This window comes from Pocillopora verrucosa, chromosome 6 (genome assembly GCF_036669915.1).
Source record: "Pocillopora verrucosa isolate sample1 chromosome 6, ASM3666991v2, whole genome shotgun sequence".
NCBI classification, from domain to species: Eukaryota; Metazoa; Cnidaria; class Anthozoa; order Scleractinia; family Pocilloporidae; genus Pocillopora; species Pocillopora verrucosa.
Genome location: NC_089317.1, coordinates 16246254 through 16260993, shown reverse-complemented (window position 1 = coordinate 16260993; position 14740 = coordinate 16246254). Strand labels below are relative to the sequence as shown.

The window sequence follows — 14740 nt, the reverse complement described above, 5'->3', positions numbered from 1 at the left end:
GACAACAAAGACCCGTGATAAGCCCCGTTGGACTAACCAAACACACCAATAGACTCTCTGGAAAGTAACCCTGCATAGAGTTTTATGTCTAGACGCATCAGGATCGTACTTCCCCCAGCTTGTAACCTACAGTACCCCAAGATCCCAGAAAAGGAGTTAGGCAAGAGGTCAGAGTTGCACCCCTTCCGAGGAATCAAACTTAGTAGATGGGTGCCTGTATTGAGAGGCAATCAGTCATGTCCCATGGGGTAAAATCCAGTTCAGACATTAAAATGCTCCATAGAAATCGGGAATTTCTGAAGCAAGCTGAGAAACCGGCTGAACAACTCAAGCCAGTTGAAGACAGTGACAGCCAGTCTTTAGAGAGAATGAAAGCCAGCCTTTAAAGCATAATTTTAAGTTATCTAGTCCTGAACCGAAGCAAATATCGACACCAAAATCTGTTCCAGTAAAGAAAACTCGAACAAGAGTTGTAAAGCTTACTACGATGTTTTTACAATGGCGCCGTTCAAAGTCTAATTTCTGAAAAGTTTGTTCACCCTTTGGTATCTCAAAACGCGGTTGGTTACGATAATTTAATGCACAATTTTTATTGGTGAAGATAAAGACCTCTCACTGACCTCTATTTCTATTCTTTAATGACCGAGTTTTTTCCTCTCGGATGGCCACAACGAGGTTCCCTAACTTATTAAAAATACGAATCGAGAAAACGAGGTTATGGAATCTCTGGGTTCAAACAGAGAGCGATGATTTCGGTTCGAAAAGCTGAAACTTTAATCTAGAGGTATGAACAGTTTAATGAGGCCCGTTAAACTCCCCAATCATAGTGCAAGTACTAACTCACAGATATAATGAATAAAAATATGGATCAGGAAATACTTCCTCAGTAAATAAACTGAGTGCGACCAACAAGTGAAAAACGGTTTGATTCCCAATGTGATAGCAGTTCAGTCGAACTTCTCCTCACGGACATCTCTTTGTTCAGACATTTTTACTGTTCAACAAGTTTATAAACTAACAAAGGAGCTTATAATTGGGTGGGTTTAGCATTTTATCTACTGATTGGTCCTAGAATAAGAAAGACCAGGAAATATCGCTGAACTATAGTTTACCTCTTCACTAACCTCATCAACTATATCTCTGACTGAAAATCAAAATGAGCGTATGGTTTAATGTGTTGATGTCGTGTTACATTCATGCAATATGTTCTCGTGTTGATGACGTAACCCTCAAGATTTTGCCTAAAATCTTCGAATAAAGTCCTGTTTCTGTAAATTAAAGGAGCTTCCTGCCGAGTCGTATTGATGTAATCTCTCCACCTTGTGTTTTCGTTCTTTAAAGACCTTGGGTATGAGCGATGTTTTGAATTTCCCGTAGTAACAGGTACAAACATCAATGCCTGACCTCGAAATATCAGTTCCACAGCAGAAAAAATGTACCTTTGTGATGACCACCAGCTTGTGCTTTCATAGTGCGTACGGTAAGGGAAGAGATGCTCGATAGATTTGTAATGAAATGCATTTAAAAGAGCGTTATACCATACTGTTGGTATCACAAGGGGACTGTCCGTCTTGTTACATATTTTCTTTCGTCTCTCAATAGTCCAGATGGCCCCATGATGCCCTTCGTAATCCACAACGCCAACTACAGGCTCGTAATCTAGGAGCCATTGTTCGAAGACTCTAAACGGCGGAAGCCTCTTTATTTGTGGCGAAGCAAATGAATTGAAATGTAGTACCACATCATCATCCATGAAAATGTAATAATGGTATTTTGGGGATCTCGTTATTGCAGCAAAATACAGCACATTTCGTCCTGTTCCCCATCCAGTATCGGGATAGAAGAAATAAGTGATGTGAGGCGACTTTTGCACTTGACATTTGATACGATAGCTTAGCACTATGACATCACAGTTACATGTCTCGGGGTCGCCGATCTCGGAAGAGAAGGCCAAGTTTGAAGGAAGGCATTGTTCTGTTTGAGTGAGATAAATGAGAACCTTTGAAGATAAACTAGTTTTGGCTTTTTCTGTGGCTGTAGCTTGAGTTGGAACATCCTTTCGACTGACGATCTCACCAACGATAAACAAGGTATTGAAGTTTATTTTGAACTATTAGCAAGTCTGACTGAACCAGCATGCTTTAATTACAATTATGGAAAGGAATTACTCAGTGGAGAACTTTAGAAATAGTCAATTGTTACCATTTACGAAGTTGTTGAAGATCTCTCCAACACGAAGAGTTTTAAGAATGATCCATGCTTACATTTCTAAACGCATAGAGTTTCAGACCAAATGACCAAGCGCTCAAAACGTCAGCTCGACTCATCGACTTTGCCGAAGAAGGATTTACCAAAATCTGAAAAGTGAACTGTTTTTGTTAAAAATATAGTTAATTTCTCTTCCATTTTCTACGAATAGAAGTAGTTTTTACTATAGCTTCGATCAAATACATTTTTGATTACTAAAATAATTATAACAGGCTTAAAGAAGATTTTCTCATGTAACGTGCAAATTACGATGATAAAAAAAACTCATAGCGTAGAATGGCTATTGTTCTTGTGACATTTACTTACAGTTCAAGAAGACGCATAGGTCTGTCATAACGCTTATTATTATTCATGGAAGCCCAGAAAGAAGCTTTTTTATTGGTTGCTATGAACGCGCGGCAATACTCATTAACTTGAATGTGGCGGCAAACTGAACAATGGCTTTAGTGCGCTATTGTTACTCCCTTTGTTTGAATGACCACAACCCGCTTTTGTTTCTTCCTTCGTTTGAATAAACTCGGCGTTGTTTGTTTCGCAAAAGTTTGACTCCGACGCATAATTATAAGTTTCGCTAAGGTTTTGTTTCGTCAAAAGGAGGTTTTGTTTCGCAAAAAGTGAACTTGAAACGCAACGCCGGAAACAAAGCGAATTTTATAATTGCCGCGCGAGGAAGACGATCATGTGCCTCTTCCTCCACATTCACCGTATCCGCTAACGCATCGTTGGGGAGTTTTCTTAAACTCTTCTGGTTTTATGGCCAGTGTTAACCATGTCTCTGCTTTCAGTTGTTTTCTCTTATTTCCGTTCTTGATTGCTTGGATTTTCCGCCAAAATCGCCTGATGCTTTCGCTAAACGCTTTTCCTACCCGCTCTTCAGCGGATGCCATTAGTTGGTATCCAAGAGGCAAGATCCTTCGCTGGAGTAAGTTAAATACTTTACAGGGCTGACCATAACTATCTCGCCATTTGAACGCAGCCTCTCCGTTTATTTGAAGATAAAACATCGGGTTGTTTTCTTTCACAAATGGAGGCACTATATGTACATGTAACGGATTGATCGGGTTGTCAACGAGCTCTGAAAAGAGCTCCCGATCGCTGACGTTTTCCATGACTTTATCCATTGCGCGATATGATCGGCTGTTTGAATAAACCAGCTGCTTTACTTTACTTACTTTTAAAATTCGCGGTAATAGTGAATAATTTTACAACTGAATGTTTTTATGAATGGTCTATTATTTAGTCTTGGTAACCATTGTTATTCAATCGAAGGCTTAAAACAATAGCTCGCACGCTCAAGACGCGCCATTTTCAAACGCGAATTCAACCAGCAGTTTTCAAACTGAAAAGGATAGTGGTTCCCGTTGACCAATTTGTAAACTTTTTGCAGATTCTTGATGAGAAAAGATGAATTTTCCATAAACCGTGCGTGGGTTGTCGAAATTCCATAAAAGTTTTCAGAAATTTGCTTTGGAAAACGGACTCCATACAAAAAAAGGTCAATTTTTCCTTATTTTCAAGTGCAAAAGGATACTCCTTCCACTTGTTCAATCTTCTTTATTTTAGTCTTAAATTGTTGATACAACATTCCTCTTCAAAATTCCGTGCGTGGGTTTTAAGATTTTTAATTCTTGAAATCAGGAAAGCAAGTTTTATCAACGCTACTTGGCCAATTATCGCCCTTTCTTCTCTAATTTTGGGCTTTTCAGAGCGCGTATTTGCGCTTCGGTGATCATGAATATTTAATGAATGTCGCAGGATTCTGCCCTATGTATACAGCAACGATAGAGCTTATCTCCTGCTGTTATGTTTTTTGACCGTCGGCATTCAGGCTTCTGGGATTTCAGTTCTACTGTCCCTATTGATGTTGTTAGGGTGAAGTGTTATGTGAATTGCAGGTAATTTAGTGTTAACAACTGGGTTGAAAACGTAAATTAGCCACCGTAAAGGGTAAAAAAGCTGACGTTTCGAGCGTTAGCCCTTCGTCAGAGCGATTGAATTGTGTTGAATTATGTGAATTGCCTCTTTTCCCTTGCGTATGTAGAATTGAGGACCACGATCAATAAACTTTACTTTGTTCCGGAGTGGGCGGTTTCCGGTGTTGTGGGCATGCTCTGAGGCGGCACATGTCTGCGTCCTGGCGAGTCGGATATCCCTCTTGTTCCTTGATTCTCTCCTGCATAGGTCAGCCAGTTCCGCCGATGTAAACCTTCCCACACTCACCGAGAATTTTGTAGACTACGCCATCCTTGGAAACAGCGCGTATGCTTTGTTATTGTAGACAGCGGCGAAGTTCAGGTTTTCGGAGAGGCCTTTGACGTAGGGTAGGACTGCAGGAGGATCTGAACTCGGTGGGGTTTTCAGTGCTGGCGGTCAGTGTCTTGTTTTTTGTTACTGTACGCACGAAAGAGGAAGGCTTATTATTAGAAACAAGAACAGGTGACAGTTGTTTCTTCCAATGAGAGATAACGGACGATTTTGTTACCAGACGTTTCGCACGCTCGTAAAGGCACTCGATAATACTGTGCTTTATTTAATGCGGATGGTGAGAATCATACGCTAGGTATTGTAGGTATTGATCAGTGTGCGTCTGCTTCATGTATACGCTGGCGGTTAGGCGTCCATCAGGTTCTCTTGTAAATGCAGTGTCGAGGAAGGCGAATTTTTGTTGCTCTCCGTCGCCATGGTGAGGCAAATGGAAGGCTGTTGGTGGTTGAAATACTGTTGGGAAGTTTTCTACGCTGTCACGGGCCAAGATGGTGAAGGTGCCGTCTACGTAGCATTTGCAGATCCTGGGTTTGCAGGATGATGATGTTACTGCGTGTTCTTCAAAACTCACCATGTAGAGATTAGCAATAACAACGGAAACCGTGCTCCCCACAGCTGCACCTTCTGTCTGTTCGTAAATTGATCCATTGTACCGGAAATTTGTAGATCTCAATATCAAGCTAAGGAGGTCTGTACTACGACTAGGTGTTAGTGTCGAGCAGTTGGAAAGGCTGGGATCGTTTTCTAGTTTCTGCTGGGCTGCTTCTACGGTTACGTCAATCAGAACTTTAGTGACCAACGATACTACGTCGAAGGACACAATCACATCTGAAGTGACCACATCGCGAGACAAACGATTCTATTTCTCTTTTTGAAGTGTTATTTAACACAGTGAATAGCCAAAACCTATTTTACGATACAAATCTCTATCTTTATTCTCGTGCTTTTGTTGGAAATTTATAAAATTGTACTTGCATGTGCCGTTGAATTGGTTTTGCATCTCTAGTCGACGGGGAGCATTGCCCCTTCCGGAACAGTTTTCAAAGGCATTGACTTTTTACAACTGTAACACTGCAGAGAGTTTTAATGTGGATAATCCGTATCTTTTTTCCTGCAGTTCATATTGTTACATTTAGGATATGTGTCAATACAGACGGTTGACATACTTTACAAACGTTATAATCGAATACTTTCAGGCTTTTGACCATATACACTCAATAAAATTTGTGGCTGAAGGGCCCTGTTTTCAGCTAAAAGATGGATCTGGGTTTAATGGAACTGCACAGTGAAGTTTATTGACAAGATGCTTCTTCGTTTGACTGATTCTATTCATTTATTTGGACTTGACATCTTATTGCGCCAAGCAGATTACTGGACCTTGCTCGGGCAAATATCAGTTAAAGACAATAAAAGTAATATAACTAATTTCGAACACAGGTGTAACTAACGCTTCCGAAAGCTGTAGAAGCTTATTGACATAATGTGGTCCTGTTCACCTGAGCTCGACCCTTCGCATTATAATGCTACGGCAAGTTCAAGGGAACAAATTCAAGGTCATCTCAAATTCGTTAATAAAATTAATTAGGTAACTAAAAGTAACTCCGAGGGCATAATTAATGTGACGTGCATGGAATGCTCGGGCATAATTAATGTGACGAGCATGGAATGCTGTAAATCATTTCCAACTTAATAACTTACCCACTCTTCTGTTGTTGTTTCTGAGTTTGTTATTTCCTTTTTCAATCTCAGCTTTGTATGAGATGCTAAAGAAAAAGGCGGTCAAACCAAGGACAAAAAGCAAACTTACAAGTTTACCTCTTGTTGTAAGAATCCTTTTGGTTCTGCTCTAAGACCGTAAAGTCACCTCGTCAAGGGCCTAGGAAAAACAAGGAGTATATTTCATTTTTACTGTACAAAATATTAGTTCAGCTCGATAAGCGAAGAAATCATAACATAAACTAATTGCGATCACTGCACTCTATTGTCGGTTAGTTGAGAGAATGTAGAAGGTAACGAGAGGCCAAAGTTTTCATAACTCTGTAATGATTGCAGCACCTTGTAATACCTGTCACACTATGTAATAACACATGTGGCGCTGTAATAAATTTGGTAAAGACGGTCTTATTAGATTTAATCGGAGTAGACCGAATAAAAACCATCATCCCAGTCAATAACGACAATGTATATAACAATAATCCTGCGATCGTGTCGAAAGCCGCCACAAGCTTGTATCGTTCAGCCAAAGAAAAACCTGTGAAGCGATAAAAGAGTCGAATTTCTAGGAGTTTACGCTAACATGGTGATTCCCTCGATAACGACTTGGCTAATAAAAGAGACTGTTGGCTATCGCTCCAGAAATTTTGGAAAGCGAATAGGGAACAAAAAAGCCTTATTATTCGGGTTCTTTTGGCAAGCATTTCGTTAACTTTTAAATGGAATTAAAATTTGTCATTAACTAGCCTAGGTCAGTCCGTATTGGGAAAAATTGCACCTAACGTCTTCAGTAAAGCCTCGGCCCACGGCCTCGGGCGGCTTTCAAGATAACGGGCACAGTTTTTCCCCTTACGGTCAACCGGCTTCTGAATAACATATCTATGTTTTGAAAAGGTTACTCCAACGATAACTTGGTTTTATGCAACTGAGCTGATGATGCAGATTGGTTAGCTTTAAAAAATTTTGACGTTGGCAGATTTACTTTATCTCAATTAATAAAATTATCTTCTCATACCTCCACCGATGTTTTACAAACTTACTCACATATTTCATCGATAATTTGTTTCTAACCATAATTCCCACCGTTTGACAACAGCACGCACAATTTAGAAGAAGTTGAGATCATGTCAAAAACCGTTGTAAGCTTGTATCGTTAAGCAAACGAAAAACCTGTTAAGCGATACTAAAGTCGAACTCTGGGAGTTTTCGGCAACATGGTGATTTCCTCGGTAACGACTTGGCTATTCAATAAGACATTAATGTAAGCTTTTCGCTATGGAAATTATGAAAAGCGAGACGCAATCGGGACAGGCATATAATCAGTGAAATATTGCCCTGTTACTGGGTTTTAAAATGGCTACAACGCAAGTAATTTTCATTTTGTCTGCAACGATGCCATGCAATATAGATAAGTTAACCAAGTATATTAACCACTAGCTAACATTCCGTTTTCCTAAATGTTTTCCCCCAATTTTCTAGTGTGTTGTTGCTCGATATTTTCTATGTTTTGTCACGGGTCAACTAACGCCGGGAAAACGCAATATTCAACCTTGATTCACACACCAATGAACATCTCCTTTTGCTGAGCATTTTCCTCGTTACCATAAATGTGTGAACACAATGTCTGAAAGCATTTTTGTATGAGCAGATAACGCCGTGGGCACATGATACTAAAATGGGCACTAAAATGGGACCTAGCTACGCCAATCTTTTCGCAGATTTCATCGAAAAACAATTTTTTAGTCAATACCCGACGGCCCCAAACCTGAACTCTACGGCCGTTGCATTGACGACTGCATCAGCGCTACCTCCTCTACATGAGGGGAGCTCACTTAATTTATAGCCGACGTCAGTTCCTTTCACCCGGATCTTAAATATACTTGGGAAATTTCCGACACTTCTTTGGCTTTTCTAGACATCAAAATTTCAACTGAAGGCAACGGTTTATGCACTGGCGTTTACTACAAACCTAAAGATTTACATAGTTACTTGTTGTATTCATATGCACATCCGTCACACGTCAAGAATTCCATACCTATTTCACAGTTCCCAGACTTCGTCGTTTATGAAGTGACGACTCTGATTTTTCGGAAAAATCAGAGGCAGTGTGCCAGTTTTTCGATAAACATGGCTATCCTGTCTCTGTCGTTCAAGCGGGCCACCACCGTGCCCAACAAATTGATCGAAAGTCAGCACTACAAACGGCTGAGAAGGAAAACACTGACTGCACTTCATTCACTCTCACATTTCACCCTCACAACCATGGAGTTAAATCAATTATTCTTAAAAACTTTAAATTACTCCAAAACGATTCAGAGACTGGAACTATCTTTTCGTAACCTCCACTAATTTCATTCAAACGTGACAAAATCATAGGTGCAAAGAACTAAACACCCGTTTATTAGTGTCTTTTGTTTTTGCCCTTTGGGATTTTTGTATGTTAGTTCCTCGTGCGTGCGGAATGTATTTTAACTTGTTTGTCGAGTAATTTATTTTAATATATTCGTTAGTATCTAAAGGACGTGTTAGCCTTTGCTGGTCAGTTTTTTCGCTTGCCATTTCCAAGCGATAAATTTTCGCCTTACGGCAGCCAGATTTCACGTTACAGTTCGTCGCTGCTCCAGTGCAGCTTTTTCCCAGCTCCTAACAAATGTAAGCGTTGCTTTGGTCCAACTTTCCGTTGCGTTTTGGTTCACTTTGTACCGTTCTTTTCTTTGTTTGTATTTTAGTTTTAACCGCTTTGCATAACCGCAACTACAACATCGTTTCTTAAATAAAGCGCGTTAAGATAACGCTGGAGTGTTGGGAGTGTTTAGTCCACTGTTGGAAGTTATAATAGGCAACTTTTTGCTCAGAAGTTCATTTCAAACCAATGACCAACCTGGAACTTTCAAACGTGCTCGCTCACAATGCAAAACTTGTCCTTTCATTCATAATGAGAGAAAATGTTGGGACCTAAGAGATCCATTAGGATCACTGATCACTTTATGTACAACTCCGCCAATGTGATTTACTGCATAACTTGCACTTATTGCAAAAAGGTATACATTGGTGAAACAGGAAGACGACTAGCTGACCGATTCCAAGAACACCTTCTCGACGCAGAAAGAAATGACAAGGACGCACCCAAACCAGTCGCTAGACACTTTAATCTCCCTAATCATTCTATACAGCATATGGCAATTTGCGGTATTTTCTTACATCTAGGCAGTTCGGAAAGCCACAAAACACCAGAACAAAAATTTATCTTCCGAATCAGCACCCTTAATCCCTACGGTATCAACGAGCGCTTTTCATTCAACTCATTTATTCTTGTTTCCTCGTCACCATATTCCCACCAATAGCGTAGCTCCATTTTCTGCATATAAACCCACACACAACCCGCAATTCCTCCATTCGTTCTGACGAAGGGCTAACGCTCGAAACGTCAGCCTTTACACTCTTTACGGTGGCCAATTCACGTTTTCAACTCATTTGTTAACACGAATTACCTGCTATACCCTCCCACCGACGCAACACCACAGTTTCTTTAGAAACTTACACCCTACATTCAACATCAGTTTTATGACGCTCGTATAACAGTGCCTGAAGTCATCTTCTCCCAATGGTTTTCTACAAATTTAAAATAAAGGACTTCTTTCGATGCATTTTTTACGAGCCGTGCAGTAAAATGACATCCTGGCGTAATCGAGCAGTTAGGACGCTACTAGAGACTAGGAGGTCCCGAAATCGAGATTTTAATCATTCATGTATCAAGCCTGTATGAAGAAACTAGCGAGAGAACTTTTTATAATTTCAGCAGATTTTAATAACTCCTCCCAAAGCAAAGCATTTTCTAGGTGTTTTATGGAGTGAATCGCGTGTGCTAGCTCAGAAAACCCAGAATGACCGACGAAAAATTACAACTGATGGTAAGCAATAGATATTGAAGGTTGCGGAAGTGTCGTCCATGGACATTTCGTTTCTTGAAAAAGAGAAACGTATTATCTAAATAGACAGCTTTCTTTAAATCTTGAATCCGATGTTAAAGAGACTTTTAATGACGAGCAAATCGGAGTTTTATGATTCATGTTGTAGCTAGGAATTTCTTAGTTTCAAAGGATATTGAAAATGTCTACAAATTAAATCAAGAAATCTATGTTGCTAAAGGCAGCTAGCTCTTTGGGTCCATTTAGGCTAATTGGGTTATCTGTCATTTCATTTATATCAGTTGAATTACTTGTGTCAGTTGAATCATTCATGTCACTGGGATCATTTGTGTCTATTCTATCATTTGTGTCTGTTGAATCATTTTTGTCTATTGAAGCGTTTTTGTTTGTTAGATCATTTATGTCTGTTAGATAATTTGTGCCTATTGGATCATTTGTGTCTGTTGTGTCATTTTATGTACATGTCTATTAGATCATTTGTGTCTATTGAAGGATTTGTGTTTGTCGAGACATTTGTATCTGTTGGATGTTTTGTGTCCCTTGGGTGATAATGTGCGTCTACTGAAGCACTTGTGTCTATTGGATCATTTATGTCTATTAGATCCTCTGCGTCTGTTGGATCATGTGTGTCTGTTGGATCATTTGTGTTGATAGGTCATTTTTGTCCACTGGTCCATTGCCAACAACTAAGTATTTTGCATCAAATGGGTCATATGCCCAGTTAGGCTATTATAGGTCCCTTAGTTCATCTCCGCTAGTTTGGTTATTTGTGGTTGCTGGGTAGTTATATCAGTAATAGAACTATTATATTGTTCATTGATACATTATCATACTTTATTTTTCAGAGCCTCTGGGCATGTTAACATTATATGAGCGTCAACATCTCATTAATAATTCATGAGGCTAAAAGCCGATCAAAACAGCGATAAAACATCACGTGTATGCTTCTTTATACCACAAATAATCTATGGTCATTCTGAAAAGTCCGGTGGCGGCTTTGATTTCAAAGCTAGGGGAGTGGGGGGCGGAATGTGCAAACAAGACAACTATCGCTTATTCTCAAATGAAACGATCTTTATATAAAGGTCATTAGCGAACTTCAACTTATGTAAGCCCACCTTGTGGCATACCGCATAGACTTTGGAATACAACTATCCAAGTACTCCTTCTCTTCCGCAAAACTTTTTGGTTCTCGAAACACGCGTTTAGGCAGCATTTCAACTAAAAGCTCTCTGAACCTTTGACAGTAGCCAAACATGGAGCGCTTTTTTTTATCAGAACATAATTAACCATTAATGCATTCATGCCACCTTCATCTAAATTTCTAGAGAGGCATGGGTTTTTGAAGCCGTTCAAAAAACTCACAGCATGTGTTTTACCGGCTCTAAAAAACACTCGGCTCCGTCCCGTACTTTTAAACCCGATAAGACACTGCTACTCTTTTTAACTTGGGAATTGCGCGCATGCGCAATAGCGAGTTGGAGATATGATGTGGAGAATGACACTCGCTCGGTTGCTCGCTTGCTCGATTGGTCGATTCCTGTAAACTTTTTTTCGATTTTAGTCTTTTGAGTGCATTTGATAGTTTTTGGCGAGTAATAAACAAACGAAATGGCGACCTTTGTTGCTAAGAATAGTGGTGGGGTGAAAAAGAAGAGTTTAAGAAGAGAGTTATTTTTTATTCGTTTTAGTTTCAACAAGCGGCCCCAGCGACTGGCAGGCGTGCGAGGATTCACAATGAAATAAGAGAACAACCTTCGTTTTTCATAAAATTGTCATTTACAATCCTTGAACTTGAAAACAATCCGAAGATTCATTTAAAATATCACTTACTCCGAAGCGCTCGGAGTTTACAGGCGTTCAAAGCTTTTTCTGTCATGGCGTGAGATTAGGGACAAAATCGATCATTACATTTCGTATCGTGTGTTTTTCCTGTGTGAAGCAACAAAAGGTGCCAGCGACTGACGAAACTACAGGTTAACACGAAAATCAAATAACGCCTAAACAAATAATTTTGGCTACCGATTTTCAGTGAATTTTTAAAGAACAATTTGCTTTTAAGTTTGAAGACAATTTTAAGATTCAAAATAAATATTACGTACTAAAATGCGAAAGTTATATACCACAAAATTTATAAATAAGCCTGAAATGAAATTCTATCTTGTCCTTGATTAGACGTTGCCTTGCACTTGACCAAAATCTGCCCAGGCGGAAATCCAAAATGACGGTGGCAGTCTGAGCTTAGTTATATCACTCAAAACTAGTTCCCGTCTGTCTCATTTGATAAAGAGGGAATCATTGATGTTTTCATTAAGACAGTATTGCTTTGATTTTCCAATATTAACAATGACAGACAGTAAATTTCACTTTTCACCCACATCTACTTCCAACCTTTTCTTTTAAACCAGAAACAAAAATTATATATGTTTAAAACATATGAAATCATCCACCCTTGTCGAATGTAATAGCACGATCATTTCAATTGTAATGCCTTCTTATCCAAACATTACTTTGTTTCTTTGCTACATTAGCGAACACTGAACTACTGATCGTACTCTAAATATGAAAATCAACCACAAATTCCCTAAATCAGATAACATTAAACATAATCCAAAAAAACATGAAAAACATGTAAGTCATCTGTCAATTCACGAGTTTGCTCACAGAGCACTTTGATTTAAACATTACTTAACATATGCAAAATACGACAGCACGGAAGACATAATCATATTTTAGAATTGCATTTTTATAGCTTGTATGACGGTATTTTTTTTTAACTCGTAATCACTGCAATGCAGCCTTCTTTCAGTTCAATTCTATACTGCGGGAACATTTTCTTGTTTGAAAACATTTTTTTTCCCAAAAAAACAGTTGGATTTGATTCTCTGATTTGGAATGAAACAGGTTCAGCCAAACAAATCAAAGGTTTACCACTATAAACCACTGAAGCTCACTCGGATATACTTACCTAACACAGCTCGGAGCGTTTGTGACGTCCTTTACACTTCCATTCAACGATAAAGCCTTAAATGTCACGAATACTAAGCATAGAACTTAAACAATTATTGGATGAGGTTGAACATGATTTATGGATATTTCTGAAAAAATCAATCACCAAAGCAACTGTCCTTTTTTCCACGAAGATAGAAAGTTTACTAGATTAAAACTGCTATCGGCCGATTGTAACTTTTTCTACATCTCTTTTTTTAACATTTGATTACGAAGTAATTGGATCAGATTGATATTTTGTCATTTTCAGATGGGTATATGTAACCATATCACACCTGTGTATATCAAGGTGAGCTCCTATTTCTTACTAAACGGGTAAATTATTATTTGCTTTTCTCAAGCCTAAGCGCACACAACACTGAAAAATACTTTAATTCAACAGAACCAAAGTGATTCTTAGAGCGGAAAGTAAACTTGAAAGTTTTAATTTAATCCTTAGCTTTACCGCCTTTTTCGTTTATGCCTCGTACAAAGCCGAGTTCAGACAAAAAAGAGCAGTGAACAGAAGCATTAACAACAGCATATTTTAGTCATCAAGTTGAAAATGATTTACTGCATTTGATGCAAATCATATGACTTATTTAATCTCTAGGTCAAAACCACTTTTTAAAACAAATTAAATCGAGCTTTCATTTTCTGGCTGGAACCATCAAAAGCATAGTACATGCAAAGCTGACTTCAGGTGAACATGCAGGCTTCCATGGCTTTCGGAAGCGTCTTTCCCACAAGATGAAAACAAGTTATGTAATTTTTATTTTCCTCAATTTTCAAAGAGAAAGCTCGAGAAGTTTCAACAAAGAGGCAATTCACTTTGCTTGTCAAATTTTTCTTTGGGCCACGCCGATGACGCTATGGTGTATCGTTTCATCCTAGTGAGCCGATAACCAAATTAATCACAAAAATGACAGTTCCCTTTATTGTGATTGATTTCAAAAATCCTATTTTCCACTAATTTACTCGCCAAGTTGTTATTGGACGGTTTCTCAACAGACTACGATGTGAAATTTGCAAATTTCTTTGTGTCAAAATTTTACATCTGCCCTCGAGCCATCACTTCTCGGTCAAATATTGATTTCTCGGACAACACCTTTGCCGTAGACATTATCAGCCGACATACCAGCCGCCTGAAGGCGTTCTTTCTATGTTATAACGCTCCATTTAATTTTCGCATCGCGCGTAAACAGGATATTATGTTGACGTTTTTATTCTAGCTGGACAGCATTTGAGATTAGCTCTTTAATATCACTCTCAATCGGACTCTACAAAAAAGTTCTTTTTTCTTCCATCTAATTTTTTCGGAGATTTTGCGTCGAAACTTTTACGCTCTACTGAAACTTTCAGTTACAAAAGCTTGCCTGTGAAGTCTATTTGAGTAACCATTATGTTGGTTTCTCAGTCCGTACGCTGCCGCACAAACAAAAGAGAAGTAGGTCATATCAATCTTTTGTCTCTTTCAGACAAGCATTTATAATTATATTGCACTAACCTTTCTGATCCACTGCATATCGTGGGGAACCAATATCTCCTCTCCCACAAGAGCGAAATATTGTTTGTTT

The 14740-nt window shown here is 38.9% G+C and overlaps 1 protein-coding gene across 1 annotated transcript; it reads right to left on the bottom strand.

The window, feature by feature from the left end:
- Window positions 1-1132: 1132 nt before the first annotated feature.
- On the bottom strand, window positions 1133-14688 carry LOC131792646 (uncharacterized). The gene is made up of 3 exons (XM_059110052.1): window positions 14671-14688; window positions 6241-6379; window positions 1133-2085 (listed from the first exon to the last, which is right to left on the bottom strand). The coding sequence occupies exons 1-3, from the start codon at window positions 14686-14688 to the stop codon at window positions 1133-1135; spliced, it is 1110 nt and encodes a 369-aa protein (XP_058966035.1).
- Window positions 14689-14740: the final 52 nt, after the last annotated feature.